This window comes from Schistocerca americana, chromosome 2 (genome assembly GCF_021461395.2).
Source record: "Schistocerca americana isolate TAMUIC-IGC-003095 chromosome 2, iqSchAmer2.1, whole genome shotgun sequence".
Taxonomy (NCBI): Eukaryota; Metazoa; Arthropoda; class Insecta; order Orthoptera; family Acrididae; genus Schistocerca; species Schistocerca americana.
This window is the reverse complement of record NC_060120.1, coordinates 359,045,123-359,060,515: the sequence shown is the minus strand read 5'-3', so window position 1 is coordinate 359,060,515 and position 15,393 is coordinate 359,045,123. Positions and strand designations below refer to the sequence as shown.

The window sequence follows — 15,393 nt, the reverse complement described above, 5'->3', positions numbered from 1 at the left end:
CTGTCAACAATATGGAGGGGCAGGGAAAGAATAGCGTAGTGTGTGTGTGGAGGGGGGGGGGGGGGGGGGGGGCGCAGAAGTGCTGTCTGGCAGAGTGTGCAGGGACTAGACTGTCTACAGGCACAGCATCAGGAAGTTGTGGGGCAGTGAGTTGGGGAAACAGAGCAAAAATTTGAGAGAACTGGGGAAAGATAAATGGGAGCATTGGCAGAGGATGGAAAAAAAAAGAGGGTGGGAGACAAGAATGGGGAGGAGGAGCTTGGACAGATGGGGTGAAAACTGATGGGTGGAAGTTTTGGGGACAGTGTATTACTGTAGGTTGAGGCTGCAATACTTACAGGAAAGCTGGTAGTGGATGGGAGGATCCAGATGGCTCAGGCAGTGAAGTAGACATTAAAATCGAGTCTGTTAAGTCCAGCTACATGTTGTGCCACAGGGTGGTCAACCTTGCTCTTGGTCACAGTTTGGCAGTGGCCATACATCCTGGTGGACAGCTGGTTGGTGGTTAAACTAATATTAAAAGCTGTGTAATGATTGCAGCAAAGCTTGTATATGACAGGGCTGTTTTCACAGATGGCCTGGCCACTGATGGAGTAGGATAAACTTGTGACAGAACTAGAATAGGAAGTGCTGGGTGGATGGTTGGACAGGTCTTGCACCTGTGTCTTCCACAAAGATATGATTCTTGTGTCAAGAGGTTGGGATTGGGAGAGGCATAGGGATGGAAGGAATGGACTAAGATGATGTGGAGATGGTGTGGGTGACAGAACACCACTTTAGGAGGGGTGGGAAAGACCTAAAGCAGGATGTCCCTCATTTCAGGGCATCAGGATAGGTAATCAAAGCCCTGGCGAATGATGTGGTTTAGTTGTTCCAGTCCGGGCTGGTACTGGGTGACATAGGGGGCACTGCTTTGTGACTGGTGCTTGGGGATGTTGGGATGGTTGGGGGTGTGAGGAGATATTACACAGGGGATCTGTTTGCAGACTAGGTCTGGGGGATAGTGCCTGTCTGTGAAGGCTTTGGTGAGACCCTCAGCATACAAAGCAAGGGAATTCTCTTCACAGCAGAATATGCTGTCCTCAGGTTGCCAGGCTATATGGGAGGAATTTTTTGGCGTAAAAAGGATGACAACTGCGGAAATGAAGGCAATGTTGGTGGGTTGATGAGTTTAATGTGGACTGAGGTGCAGATGGAGCAATCAGAGAGGTAGTAGGTCAAGATCTATGAACATGGCACACTGGTTCGAGGAGGTCCAAGTGAAGTGGGCGGGGCAGAAGGTGTTGCGGTTGTGAAGAATTGAAGACATGGTGTCTTGGTCCAGAGACATATCAAGCAGATATCATCAATGAACATGAACCAGACTAGGGGTTTGGCATTTTAGGAGGCTAAGAATGTCTCCTCTAGGTGGCCGATAAACAGGTTGGCATGAAAGGGTGCCGTGTGGGTGCCAATGGCTGAGCCATGGATTTGTTTGTATACCTTCCCTTCAAAGAAGAAGCACTTGTGGGGTTAGGATAAAGTTAGTAAGATAAATGAGGAATCAGGTAGTGGGTTTAGACTCTGTCAGTAAGACTACGAGCAAGAGGGATGTTGATGTATAGGGAGGTGACATCAACAGTGACACGTAGGGATCTATGGGTACAAGGCCGGGGATGGTGGAGAGACGGTAAAGGAAGTGGTTGGTATCTTTGACTTGGGAGACTATGATTCGGGGCAATTGGTTGGAGGTGTTCATCAATGAGGGCTTAAATTCTTTCAGAGGGGCACAATAACCAGACATAATGGGCCATCCATGATTCTTGGGTTTGTGAATTTTGGGGAGCATGCAGAGGTGGGTGTGCGAGGCATCATAGAGATGAGAAGGAAAATAGATTAAAGGGAGAAGTTTAAGCATGTATTGAAGATTGTGTTAGGGTTCTGGGGTGGAATCACTGGCAGATTTTATACTGGAGGAATCAGATAATAACTAACGGAGGCCTCGCACACCTTACTAACTTTATCCTAACCCACAACTACTTCTCCTTTTTAGTGAAAATTTACAAACATATCCATGGCTCAGTCATGGGCATCCACATGGCACCCTCTCATGCCAACCTGTTTGTGAGCCACCTAGATGAGACCTTCCTAGCCTCTCAGAACACCAGACCCCTAGTATGGTACATGTCCATTTATGATATCTCCATGATATGTACTCAGGGCCATGACACCCTGTCTTCCTCCCTTCACAACCTCAACACCTTCTCTCCCATCCAGTGACCCACGTTCCTAGATCTTGACCAACTCCTCTCGGATGGCTCCATCAGCACCTCAGTCCACATTAAACACATCACCCATCAACATTACATGTGTTTTTGCAGCTGTCATCCCTTTTACACCACAAAATCCCTCCCATAATGCCCGGCCACCTGGGGATGGCATATTCTGCTCTGCCTTGTATGCTGAAAGTCTCATGAAGGTCTTCATAGACAGGCACTATTCCCCAGATGTAGTCCACAAACAGATCCCCTGTGTCATATCCACTCACACCCCCAATCATCCCACCATCCCCAAGCACCAGCCACAAAGCAGTGCCCCCTACATCACCCAGTACCACCATGGAATGGAGAAACTGAACAACATCCTTTGACAGGGCTTTCATTAACTATCGTCATGCTGCGAAATGAGGGATATCCTACCCTAGACCTTTTCCACCCATCCTCATGTAGTGTTCTATCCCCCCACCCCCACCCCCTAATCTCCACAAGATCCTAGTCCATCCATATGCCTCTCACCATCTCAACCCCTTGACACAAGGATCATGTCTCTGCGGAAGACCCAGGTGCAAAGCCTGTCCAACCATCCACCCAGCACTTCCTCTTCTAGTCATGCCCCATCAGTGACCAGGCCATCTGTGAAAGCAGCCATATCATATAAAAGCTTTGACATAATCATTACACAGTTTTTTATATTGGTTTGAGTACCAACCAGCCGTCCATCAGGATATACGGCCACTGCCAAACTGTGGTCAAGAGCAAGGTAGACCACTCTGTAGCACAACATGCAGCTGAACTTAATATGCTCGACTTTAATGTCTGCTCCACTACCTGAGCCACAGGGATCCTCCTATCCACTACCAGCTTTTCTGAACTGCACAGATTAGAATTATCCTTACAATGCATTCTCTGCTCCAGTAAGTATCACAGCCTCAACCTATGGTAACATACTGTTCCCTAAACTTCCACCCAACAATTTCCTTCCCATCTGACCAATACCCTCCTCCACTCTCATCTCCCACCCTTTTTTTTTTCCACTCTCTGCCAATGCTCCCACTCATCTTTCCCCACTTCTCTCAATCTTCGCTCCATTTTTCCCACCTCTCTGCCCCACAACTTCCTGACGCTGTGATGCTGTATCTGTAAACAGTCTAGTCCCAGGACACTCTCCCAGACAGCACTTCTCTCCCCCCCCCCCCCCCCCCCCCACCCCAGTGGTCATGTTTGCGTGAGATATACTTGCTTGTATGAATGAATGGTGTGTGTTTCTCTTTCTTTTCTTATGAAGGCTGTTGCTGAAAGCTTATGTGTAAGTATCTTTTAATTGTGCTTGGCTGCAACTTAACATTTCATTTTTACAGTTTACAGTAAGTAGCCAACTATCTCTTCCTACTTTGTTAAATTTATCTTGTTCATTTTGCTGTTAGTCAGCCATGGCCATGTGCGGTAAGGAAAATTTTTAAAAAATAATTTAACTGAGACTGCTCTCTGGAATTAGTAACTTAAAACCTTTTTAAGAAAAGAATGATTGTTCTAAATTTGCTTGAGACAAGAAATTTAATGCAAGTACAGATTTAATTGAAACTATTGTATTTCCTAACAAAAGAGCTTTAATTATAACTGTTTACTGGATTTAACAGCTTTTTTAAGGAAGGAAGTGTTTTTAATGCTGTGTCTTTTTTGTGATTTGAGAAAAGCTCAGTGATTGACACTTAGGAACCACAAAGTACAAGGAAAGCAGCTCCACGGTTAAGTGCCACTCATCCTCTCCCCTTATTGGCTGTGTTTCCGCAATGTTAGTAGAAACTAAGCGCTATCATGATTATTACAAAGATCCATTGTTAGAAACTAAAAGTAAATATGTAGCCACAATGTTAAGAAACTCTACTAAAACTAGTTCAGATGGCAGGGAGAGTTATAAATAGCTCTAGGGATTGTAAGGACAAATCAATTAGCGATGTTACCATAAACTATAAAGAGAGTATCATCAGATCCAATATCAGATCACAAATATTTTTAATGAGTACTTTTCTTCTGTTGGAAAATCCATCAATGGGCGCTTCAACAATCTTCATCATAGATATAAGGGCATTCCAGTCAAACAAAGTGTATAGTTGGCTCCAACTAACAGCAAGGAAATAAAATACATAGTAAGGTCACTAAAAATACAAAATCAGCAGGCTATGAGGGACTGTTTATCACCACATTAAAACAGAGCATCCACAACATGTCTAATGCCATGGCCAGGGCAGTAAACAATGTAATTGCACAAGTTGTTTCCCAGACAGTCTAAAGAGAGCACAAGTAACCCCAAATTCCAAGAAAGGTGAAAAATCTAACATTGAAAACTACCGCCCTTTCTCAATCTTATTTGCATTTTCTAAGATGGTTGAGAAAATATTTATACTAGATTAATGACATTCCTGAGTCAACACAATGTAATATATGAAAATCAGAATGCCTTTATGAAAAACAAATCAACTTCTGTAGCTGCAGCACAATTAATAGACAAAATAATAACTGGGGTAGAATATAAAGAATATGCTACAGGTGTGTTCCTTGATCTAGAAAAAGCTTTTGATTGTGTCAATATCACCGTATTACTTCACAAGCTGTGGACTCTAGGCATTAGAGGAACTGGCTACAAGTCAATAAAATCAAATATGAGCAACAAGAAACAATTTGTGCTGCTTAAAACAAAATGTGGCACTTTCAAATCCAAAATTACTCATATCAAATAGGGAAGGTTCTCTCTTGGAATCTCTCCTTCTCTACGTTAATGATATATAGTACTGTTCTTCTAGCTCTAAAACAATACTGTATACAGACAATACATCAACAGTATGCAAACACAAAGCCTACAACAGTCTGTAGGTGTTCTGCAACAGTGTAACCAATGGAATAGTCAGGTATTTCAATGAAAGCCTTCTAAATGTAAGTAATTCAAAGACTGCAACAATGGAACTGAACACCAGGAAACAAACACAAATAGGTGTGAAATTATCTATAGGAAATGGCATTGTAAAAAGGGAAAGAGTGGACAAAATTCATGGAAATAACATTATTCAAAAGGAAAAAAAGACAAAATTCTTGGGAATCACAATCCAGGACAACCTCAAATGCAAAGGATGTCCTTCCCACTATCCTTGCCACTCCTCCCACAGTGGTATTCCACCCTCCACCGAATCTACACAATATACTCGTCCATCTTTATACAACCCCTGCTCCCAATCCCTTACCTCATGGCTCAGACCCCTGCAATAGACCTAGATGCAGGACCTGTGCCATACATCCTCCTACCACCACCTGCTCCAGTCAGGTCACAAACATCACCTATCCCATCAAATGCAGGGCTACCTGTGAACCCAGTCATGTGGTCTACAAGCTAAGCTGCAGCTACTGTGCTGCATTCTATGTAGCCATGACAACCAACAAGCTGTCTGTCCGCACGAATGGCCATCAACAAATTGTGGCCAAGAAACAAATGGACTGACTCCCCGGTTGCAGAACATGCTGCCAAACATGATATCCTTCATTTCAATGACTGCTTCACAGCCTGTGCCATATGGATCCTTCCCACCAACACAAGCTTTTCTGAATTGTGCAGGTGGGAACTTTCCCTGATTTACATCCTACATTCCCATAACCCTCTTGGACTCAACCTTCATTAGTCACTGTCCTCAGCTGTCCAGCCCCTTCTCTGTTCCCATTCCAGCACTTCACAGCTGTCATTCCACCACAACCACCCAGTCTTTTTATTTCTCTCCTTTTCAGCTACTTCCTCCCCGCCTCTCCCCTGCCCTCTGTATAACCTGTAGCACTTCACTGTCTGCCACCCCCCACCATACTATCCCTCCCCATTCCAGCCTCCTCCTTACTCCCACCTAGTCGCCACTCCCATCATGCTCTAGTGCTACTGTTCACAGTGTGGTTTCAATTGCCTGAGACTGCAATTGTGTGTGTAAGTTGTGTTTGCATATGAGTGTGTGTGTGTGTGTGTGTGTGTGTGTGTGTGTGCGCGCGCATATGTGTGTCTATTGTTGATGAAGGCCATTGCCGAAAGCGTTAATTGTGAAAGTCTTTTTGTTGTGCCTATCTGCGACTCTGCAACTCCACTATGTGGTAAGTAGCAACTTTTCTTCTCATAATATAGTTCCAGATTTGCTAGAGGAAAGATCTCCCAAAATCTGTATCAAAGGGATCAAAGAAATAAAACATAGCGAGTGATTGAACAAAACATAAAAGAAAATGTCTCCAATCTGTTACCATAGAAAGAGTTCAAATTGGCAGATGAATGGAGCAGTGAAAATGACATATTAGGCTCAGCAGTAACTTAATGAATCAGTATGGACACATGTCCCATCATTTCAATTTCACTTTCATTTTGGGCATAATTACATATTACACTCCAGACTGTTCTCTGATACACTCATATGTTTTCCTGTTTCTCCTGGCAACTCCAAATATGCACATCTCTATCAGTTTCTGAGTGATTTCTGCATTTAAAGTCCATGCCACAAAACCAAAAATTAAAAATGACTGACACCTTTATTTCTAGGTACACTGAAAGCATAGTTCTAAAACCCCTATTTAGTTCACAAAAACCACCACAAGCCATTTTAGTACCCTCTTTATTTCTTTTTCTCTTCATTCAGTTGTTGTTTTCCACTGTCTGAAATTCGAAAACGTGACAGCTAGTCTTATGACTTAATTGTTACTTTGTACAATTTCATTTTATTATGCTGGCTCTACATTATTTTGGTCTTATTATAATTAATTTTCAAGCCTGCTTTTAAACTGGTCTGCCATGCATGGCTACAACTTCTCTACCCTAGAGGCACACAATAAAATATCATCAACAGATAAAAGTGGTTCAGACATGTCCCATTAACATACTATATCCCTTCATCATTTCCCCAGTTTTATGATCTGAAAATTTCCTTAGAACTGCTGATAAGAGTTTTGGTGGAATCTTTTTGCTGTAATCTGCATATTTTGCTGACTCAATATTTACTTGCTGACCTAACACACAACTTACACGTCCATCTGAGTGCTGGACACATTGATAACCAAAATAAAAGAATTGAAAGAAACTACAGTTTTGTCAATTACATGATAAATTTTGCCACTTTAAAATGTAGTGGTGTAAGAGACATTAAAATATAAAGCATAAAAGAGCAATTTGTAAAGCATGAAAGAGAAATTTGTCAATGTGTACATTTTAAAAACACACTTGAGGATTATTCTAGAATGGGTCACACAAGTGAATTGTAAGCAATGTCCTTTGTAAACTGATTGTATTTCCCCAGTACTCTACCGGTAAACCAAAGTCTGACATTGCTTTCACCATGACCGACCTATGTGGTTATTCTATTTCATATCCTTACAAAGTGTGACATTCCAGAATTTTTGTGAGTTGACCGATTTCAGCTGTGACTCACTCTGTGGTATTAAAGTCACTGGAAAAAACTTCTTCATCTTCTTCTTCTTCTTAACTGTAGATACAGCATAAGAGAACATAATATATTTATTCCAAGTTCCATTATTCTGTTGTTGTTGTTGTTGTTGTTGTGGTCTTCAGTCCTGAGACTGGTTTGATGTAGCTCTCCATGCTACTCGATCCTGTGCAAGCTTCTTCATCTCCCAGTACCTACTGCAAACTACATCCTTCTGAATCTGCTTACTGTATTCATCTCTTGGTCTCCCTCTACGATTTTTACCCTCCATGCTGCCCTCCAATGCTAAATTTGTATTGTATGTAAAATAAATGACAACTTTTTTCACTCTCAAACATTACATTATTCAGATTCACACTGCAAAAACACTATCACCATTCTAATACTCTAATTCATAATATAATTTTATAAGCATCACATGGCCAGTCAAAGCTATCAGTTATACTTAACCAACAAAATTTTATGGCTCAGAATACTTTGTTTTTATTTTAGCTACAACTATTCTATGAAAACCAACTCATGGCTATGAAATAAAAAGTGTAGTAACCAATTTTTCATAACAGTGCCTAGTGGAGCTACATCTCCATTCAGATACTTACCCAGAAATGTAAGCAAAATAATTGGGAAAATGAATTGTTAGGCCACATGATGAAATTTCCATATATGATGGATTTTGAAGCACCTGGAAAGAACAAAATCATTTTAGATACAGCATGGTGAATTAATAAGTATCCATTACGTACAACTTTTGAATGTTGCATGCTTTTCTTATGGTGAGAGACTATATCCAACAAATGTGTATCACATAAGAAATTATTTCACTACACAATGGAAATACCTGCTATTCATTTGCATAATTGTAAGGCTTAATGATGGTGGCAAAATATTCTGAAAGTAAAATGGTCCTACATTTGGATCACCAGGAGCAGACTACTCACAATGATGTCAACAGGAGAAACAAAATTCGTGTTCTATGTGTCGGAGCATGTAATGGTAGATCCCTTAATTGAGTAGGTAGGACAGTAAATTTTAAAAAGGGAAGTCCAAAGTCTGAAGTTAAATATAGCAGAAATCAATGAAGTGATGTAGCAACAAGATCAGAACTTTTGGAAGTGACTACAGAGTATAAATACAATAGCAAATATGGATACTGCATGATTAGTTCTTCTTGTTGTTTTGGTTTTCAGTCCAGAGACTGGTTTGATGCAGCTCTCCATGCTACTCTATCCTGTGCAAGCTTCATCATCTCCCAGTACCTACTGCAACCTACATCCTTCTGAATCTGTTTAGTGTATTCATCTCTTGGTCTCCCTCTATGATTTTTACCCTCCACGCTGCCTTCCAGTACTAAATTGGTGATCCCTTGATGCCTCAGAATATGCCCTACCAACCGATCCCTTCTTCTAGTCAAGTTGTGCCACGAACTCCTCTTCTCCTCAATTCTATTCGATACCTCCTCATTAGTTATGTGATCTACCCATCTAATCTCCAGCATTCTTCTGTAACACCACATTTCGAAAGCTTCTATTCTCTTCTTGAATAAATTATTTATCATCCACGTTTCACTTCCATGCATGGCTACACTCCATACAAATACTTTCAGAAACGACTTCCTGACATTTAAATCTATACTCGATGTTAACAAATTTTTCTTCTTCAGAAATGCTTTCCTTGCCATTGCCAGTCTACATTTTATATCCTCTCTACTTCGACCATCATCAGTTATTTTGCTCCCCAAATAGCAAAACTCCTTTATTACTTTAAGTGTCACATTTCCTAACCTAATTCCCTCAGCATCACCCGACTTAATTCGACTACATTCCATTATCCTCGTTGTGCTTTTGTTGATGTTCATCTTATACCCTCCTTTCAAGACACTGTCCATTTCGTTCAACTGCTCTTCCAAGTCCTTTGCTGTCTCTGACAGAATTACAATGTCATCGGCGAACCTCAAGGTTTCTATTTCTTCTCCATGGATTTTAATACCTACTCCAAACTTTTCTTTAGTGCTTGCTCAATATACAGATTGAATAACATCGGGGATAGGCTACAACCCTGTCTCACTCCCTTCCCAACCACTGCTTCCCTTTCATACCCCTCGACTCTTATAACTGCCATCTGGTTCCTGTACAAATTGTAAATAGCTTTTCGCTCCCTGTATATTACCCCTGCCACCTTCAGAATTTGAAAGAGAGTATTCCAGTCAACATTGTCAAAAGCTTTCTCTAAGTCTACAAATGCTAGAAACGTAGGTTTGCCTTTCCTTAATCTTTCTTCTAAGATAAGTCGTAGGGTCAGTATTGCCTCACGTGTTCCAACATTTCTACGGAATCCAAACTGATCTTCCCCGAGGTCGGCACCTATCAGTTTTTCCATTCGTCTGTAAAGAATTCATGTTAGTATTTTACAGCTGTGACTTATTAAACTGATAGTTTGGTAATTTTCACATCTGTCAACGCTATGCTTTCTTTGGGATTGTAATTATTATATTCTTCTTGAAGTCTCAGGGTATTTTGCCTGTCTCATACATCTTGCTCACCAGATGGTAGAGTTTTGTCAGGACTTGCTCTCCCAAGGCTGTTAGTAGTTCTGATGGAATGTTGTCTACTCCGGGAGCCTTGTTTCAACTCAGGTCTTTCAGTGCTTTGTCAAACTCTTCACGCAGTATCACATCTCCCATTTCATCTTCATCTACATCCTCTTCCATTTCCATAATATTGACCTCAGAACTGGGTTTCCATCAAAGCTCTTGATATTCATGCAAGTGGTTCTCCTTTCTCCAAAGGTCTCTTTAATTTTCCTGTAGGCAGTATCTATCTTACCCTCGTGAGATAAGCCTCTACATTCTTACATTTGTCCTCTAGCCATCCCTGCTTAGCCATTCTGCACTTCCTGTCGATATCATTTTTGAGACGTTTGTATTCCTTTTTGGCTGCTGCACTTACTGCATTTTTGTATTTTCTCCTTTCATCAATTAAATTCAGTATTTCTTCTGTTACCCAAGGCTTTCTACTAGCCCTCGTCTTTTTACCTATTTGATCCTCTGCTGCGCTGCCTTCACTATTTTATCCCTCAAAGCTAACCATTATTCCCCTGTATTTCTTTCCCCCATTCCTGTGAATTGTTCCCTTATGCTCTCCCTGAAACTCTGTACAACCTCTGGTTCTTTCAGTTTATCCAGGTCCCATCTCCTTAAATTCCCAACTTTTTGCAGTTTCTTCAGTTTTAATCTACAGTTCATAACCAATAGATTGTGGTCAGAGTCCACATTGGCCCCTGGAAATGTCTTACAATTTAATACCCGGTTCCTAAATCTCTGTCTTACCATTATATAATCTATCTGATACTAGAAGGTATCTCCAGGGTTTTTCCATGTATACAACCTTCTTTCATGATTCTTAAGTCAAGTGTTAGCTATGATTAAGTTATGCTCTGCGCACAATTCTACCAGATGGCTTCCTCTTTCATTTCTTAGCCCCAATCCTTATTTACCTAGTATGTTTCCTTCTCTCCCTTTTCCTACTCTTGAATTCCAGTCACCCATGACAATTAAATTTTCGTCACCCTTCACTACCTGAATAATTTCTTTTATCTCATCATACATTTCATCAATTTCTTCGTCATCTGCAGAGCTAGTTGGCATATAAACTTGTACTACTGTAGTAGGCGTGGGCTTCGTGTCTATCTTGGCCACAATAATGTGTTCACTATGCTATTTGTAGTAGCTTACCCGTACTCCTATTTTTTTATTCATTATTAAACCTACTCCTGCATTACACCTATTTGATTTTGTTTTTATAACCCTGTATTCACCTGACCAAAAGTCTTGTTCCTCCTGCCACCGAACGTCACTAAATCCCACTAATCTAACTTTAACTTATCCATTTCCCTTTTTAAATTTTCTAACCTACCTGCCTGATTAAGGGATCTGACATTCCATGCTCCGATCCGTACAACGCCAGTTTTCTTTCTCCTGATAACAATGTCCTCTTGAGTAGTCCCCGCCCAGAGATCCAAATGGGGGACTATTTTATCTCCGGAATATTTTACCCAAGAGGACACCATCATCATTTAATCATACAGTAAAGCTGCACGCCCTCGGGAAAAATTACGGTTGTAGTTTCCCCTTGCTTTCAGCCGTTCGCAGTACCATAACAGCAAGGCGATTTTGGTTAGTGTTACAAGGCCAGATCAGTCAATCATCCAGACTGTTGCCCCTGCAACTACTGAAAAGGCTGCTGCCCCTCTTCAGGAACCACACGTTTGTCTGACCTCTCAACAGATACCCCTCCGTTGTGGTTGCACCTATGGTACGGCTATCTATATCGTTGAGGCACACAGGCCTCCCCACCAACGGCAAGGTCCATGGTTCATGGGCAGGGGGGGGGGGGGGGGATCTTTCATCTAGGGAACCAACTAGTGTCTCACCTCTGGATTGCTCTGTCTTCCTTTAATCGAACCTGGTGGGATCAGAAACACTCGAGCAGTACTCAAGAATGGGTCACACTAGTGTTACATATGTGGCATTTTTTATAGATCAATCACCCTTTCCCAAAATTCTCCAATAAACTGAAGTCAACCATTTGCTTTCACTACTACTGCTCTTACATGCTTGTTCCATTTGCTTCACAACATTACTCTTAGATAGTCAATCAGCACACTACCAATGCTGTACTGAATGTAACAGAATTGTTTTTCCTATTCATCTGCATTATCTTGTATTTTTCTATATTTAGATCAAGCTGCCATTCATCACACAAACTACGATTATTGTCTAAGTTATTTTGTAATCTCCTACAATCACTCGGCGAAGAAACCTTATCATACCCTAAGTACTGTTGGTTAAGAGCTGCAGATTTCTGCTGTCCCTCAGATAGTGTATGTATAAAGAGAATAAGAGTAGTCCTATCACATTTCCCTGTGGTACTTCTGATGATACCCTTGTCTCCAATGAACACTTGAATCCGTATGCTCAGGCCTTTGTTAATGGTCTGCAGTGTGGAGCCGTGTCATTACATTCTGAAAAACTACGAATATGGAATCTACCTGTTGCCCTTCATTCGCAATTGCAGGATATCATGCAAAAAAACTGGCTAGCTGAGTTTCATCTGAGTGATGATTTTCAAGGATATTATCGTATTCAAAGGAAAAATATGTTCAAAAATTCTGTGGCAAACCAATGTTAATGCAACTGGTCTATTTTTTCACCTTTCTTAAATACAAGAGTCACCTGCCCTTTTCTCCAGTCAGCCGCGCAGTTCCTCGGGCATGGGTGTGTGTGTTGTTGTTAGCATAACTTAGTTTAAGTAGTAAGTCTAGACACCGATGACTCAGCAGTTTGGTCCCTTAGGAATTCACACACAGCTGAGCAGTTTCTCCCGTCACTTGGGACTTTGTGTTAGGTGGGAGATTCGTGATAAATGCTAGCTAAGTAAAGGACCAAAGCCGTAGTGTACTCTCCATGAAATCTAACTGAGATTTCATCTGGGCCTGGTGAATTATTTGTTTTCAACTCTTTCAGCTGCTTCTCTACACCAGGGATAGCTATTAGTATGTCCTCCAAACAGAAGTCTGCACAATGGTCTAAAGACGGTATTTTTATACGATCCTCCTAAATGAATGATTTTTTAAACACAAAATTTAAAACTCCAGCATTCTTTTCGCTGTCTTCTGCTGCCACACCAGACTGGTCAATGGGCAACTGGATAGAAGCCTTTCATCCACTTTGCAATTTTACGTAGGATCAGAATTTTTTCTGCAAGTTCTATTGCTAGCATCTGACGATGGAAATTGTTGTATGCTTTGTGCCTCCCTCTTTTTCCAGATACACGAATTTCAACAAACTTTTCCCTGTCATCATTAGTTCATACTTGATAGAACCAAGACTGCAATAGTCTCGGCTTCCACGGTATTTCCAACTTTTGTTACAAAACCATTGTAGGTCTTTTCCATCCTTAATCCATTTACTTGGCATGTACTTCTTCAGAGCGTGATTTACAGACAGTTTAAATTTTGCCTGTATTTCCACTATATCCATCATAATGGAGTGAAATAATGCCTGTTCATTGTCAAATGGTGTGCTAACAATTGCTTATCTGTTTTTTTTTTTTTTTTTTTTTTTTTTCCTAACAAAAATACTCTCCTAGTATTATTGATGGACTTACTAACTTTAGTAACCATCATTGCTATGATGACCTCATGATCATTAACCCCTGTCTCTACAGGGTGAAAAGTATTTAAGCCGACAAACTCTGGGAGGTTGTAGGAGACATCAAAACAAATATTTTTCCCTAGTGTAATTTTTTCCTATGAGGAGTATTTAAACCGGCAGAGGAACATTTCTCTGGTGGCAAATTAATTAAACCAACAAACACTTTTCCATTTTTTATGACCAAGAGACAACACATTAACACAACCCAATTTCAATTACAGTAATTTTCAAAAATGCCTCCATTGACACGTAAACAAAGGTTACACCCTTGGATCATGTTCTGTCTGACGCGGGCAAAAACCCCAGGAGTATCCTGAATATTTCCTGCTGCTGCTACTATCCGGGCAACCAGATCATCATCTGATGCAATAGAAGTTGCTTAAACAAGGTTGTGCATCTATCCCTACACAAAAAAGTCCAGAGGGGACATATCTGGGGATCGAGCAGGCCATGGTACAGGACCACCTCTGCCAATCCACGTTTCTGGGGACCATCAGTCCAGGAATCGACGCACACGACGACTGAAAGGTGCCGACGCCCTGGCATGTTAGAACCACATGCATTGTCTTGTAGGGAGTGGGACGTCTTCCAGAAATTCTGGCAATGCTCTGCAAGGAAATTGTAATAGTGCCTGCCATTTAACGGCCTAGGTAGCAGATACAGCCCAATTAAATAGTCCCCAACAACACTGACCCACATGTTAACGAAGAACCGCACTTGATGAGTGCTAGTAACTATGGCATATGGGTTACCGTCACCTCAACCATGCGAATTGTGCATGTTGAAGACTCCATCACACCCGAACATTGCTTCATTGGTGAACAACACAGAGGATGGAAATATAGGATGCATTTCACACTGTTCCAGGTACCATTGCGAAAACTGTGCTCTGGGTGGATAATCAACTGGTTCCAGGTTGTGGACACGCTGTAAGTGAAATGGACGTAACAACTGCTCTCGAAGGACTGTTCTTACATTCGTCTGATTTGTCCCCATGTTATGTACAATTGCACGAGTGCCGATTGAAGGATCCTGCTCCATATGCTACAAGACAGCTTCCTCAAATTGCAGCATTCTTACCGTACGACGGCGTCCCTGTCCAGGTAATCTGCTAAATGACCCGGTCTCACGCAGACGTTGGTACACAGCAGCAAAGGTCGTATGATGCGAGATACGGCGCTTAGGATATTGTTGTTGATAAACCCGCTGTGCAGCTCGTCAGTTGTGGTACGCTACGTAGTATACACCAACCATATCAGTGTACTCACTCGAGGTGTATTGCTCCATTAGTAAACAGAGACAATGCACTACTACACTGGTGGACACCGGTTGCCTACAACTGAAGAGCATAATACACCCTCTAACAACTGAAGATCATAATACAGCCTCGAACAACTGAAGATCATAGTACGGCCTCTAACAACTGAAGATCATACACTCCTGGAAACGGAAAAAAGAACACATTGACACC

At 41.4% G+C, this 15,393-nt stretch overlaps 1 protein-coding gene across 2 annotated transcripts in view; it reads right to left on the bottom strand.

Moving 5' to 3' along the window:
• LOC124590307 overlaps positions 1–15,393 on the bottom strand; it is a 108,619-nt gene that overhangs the window by 25,242 nt on the left and 67,984 nt on the right. For both annotated transcript variants that reach the window (XM_047131640.1, XM_047131639.1), the window contains exon 9: positions 8,311–8,393. In XM_047131640.1, coding sequence (XP_046987596.1) covers positions 8,311–8,393 — 83 coding nt within the window. The remainder of the gene's footprint in view (positions 1–8,310; positions 8,394–15,393) is intronic.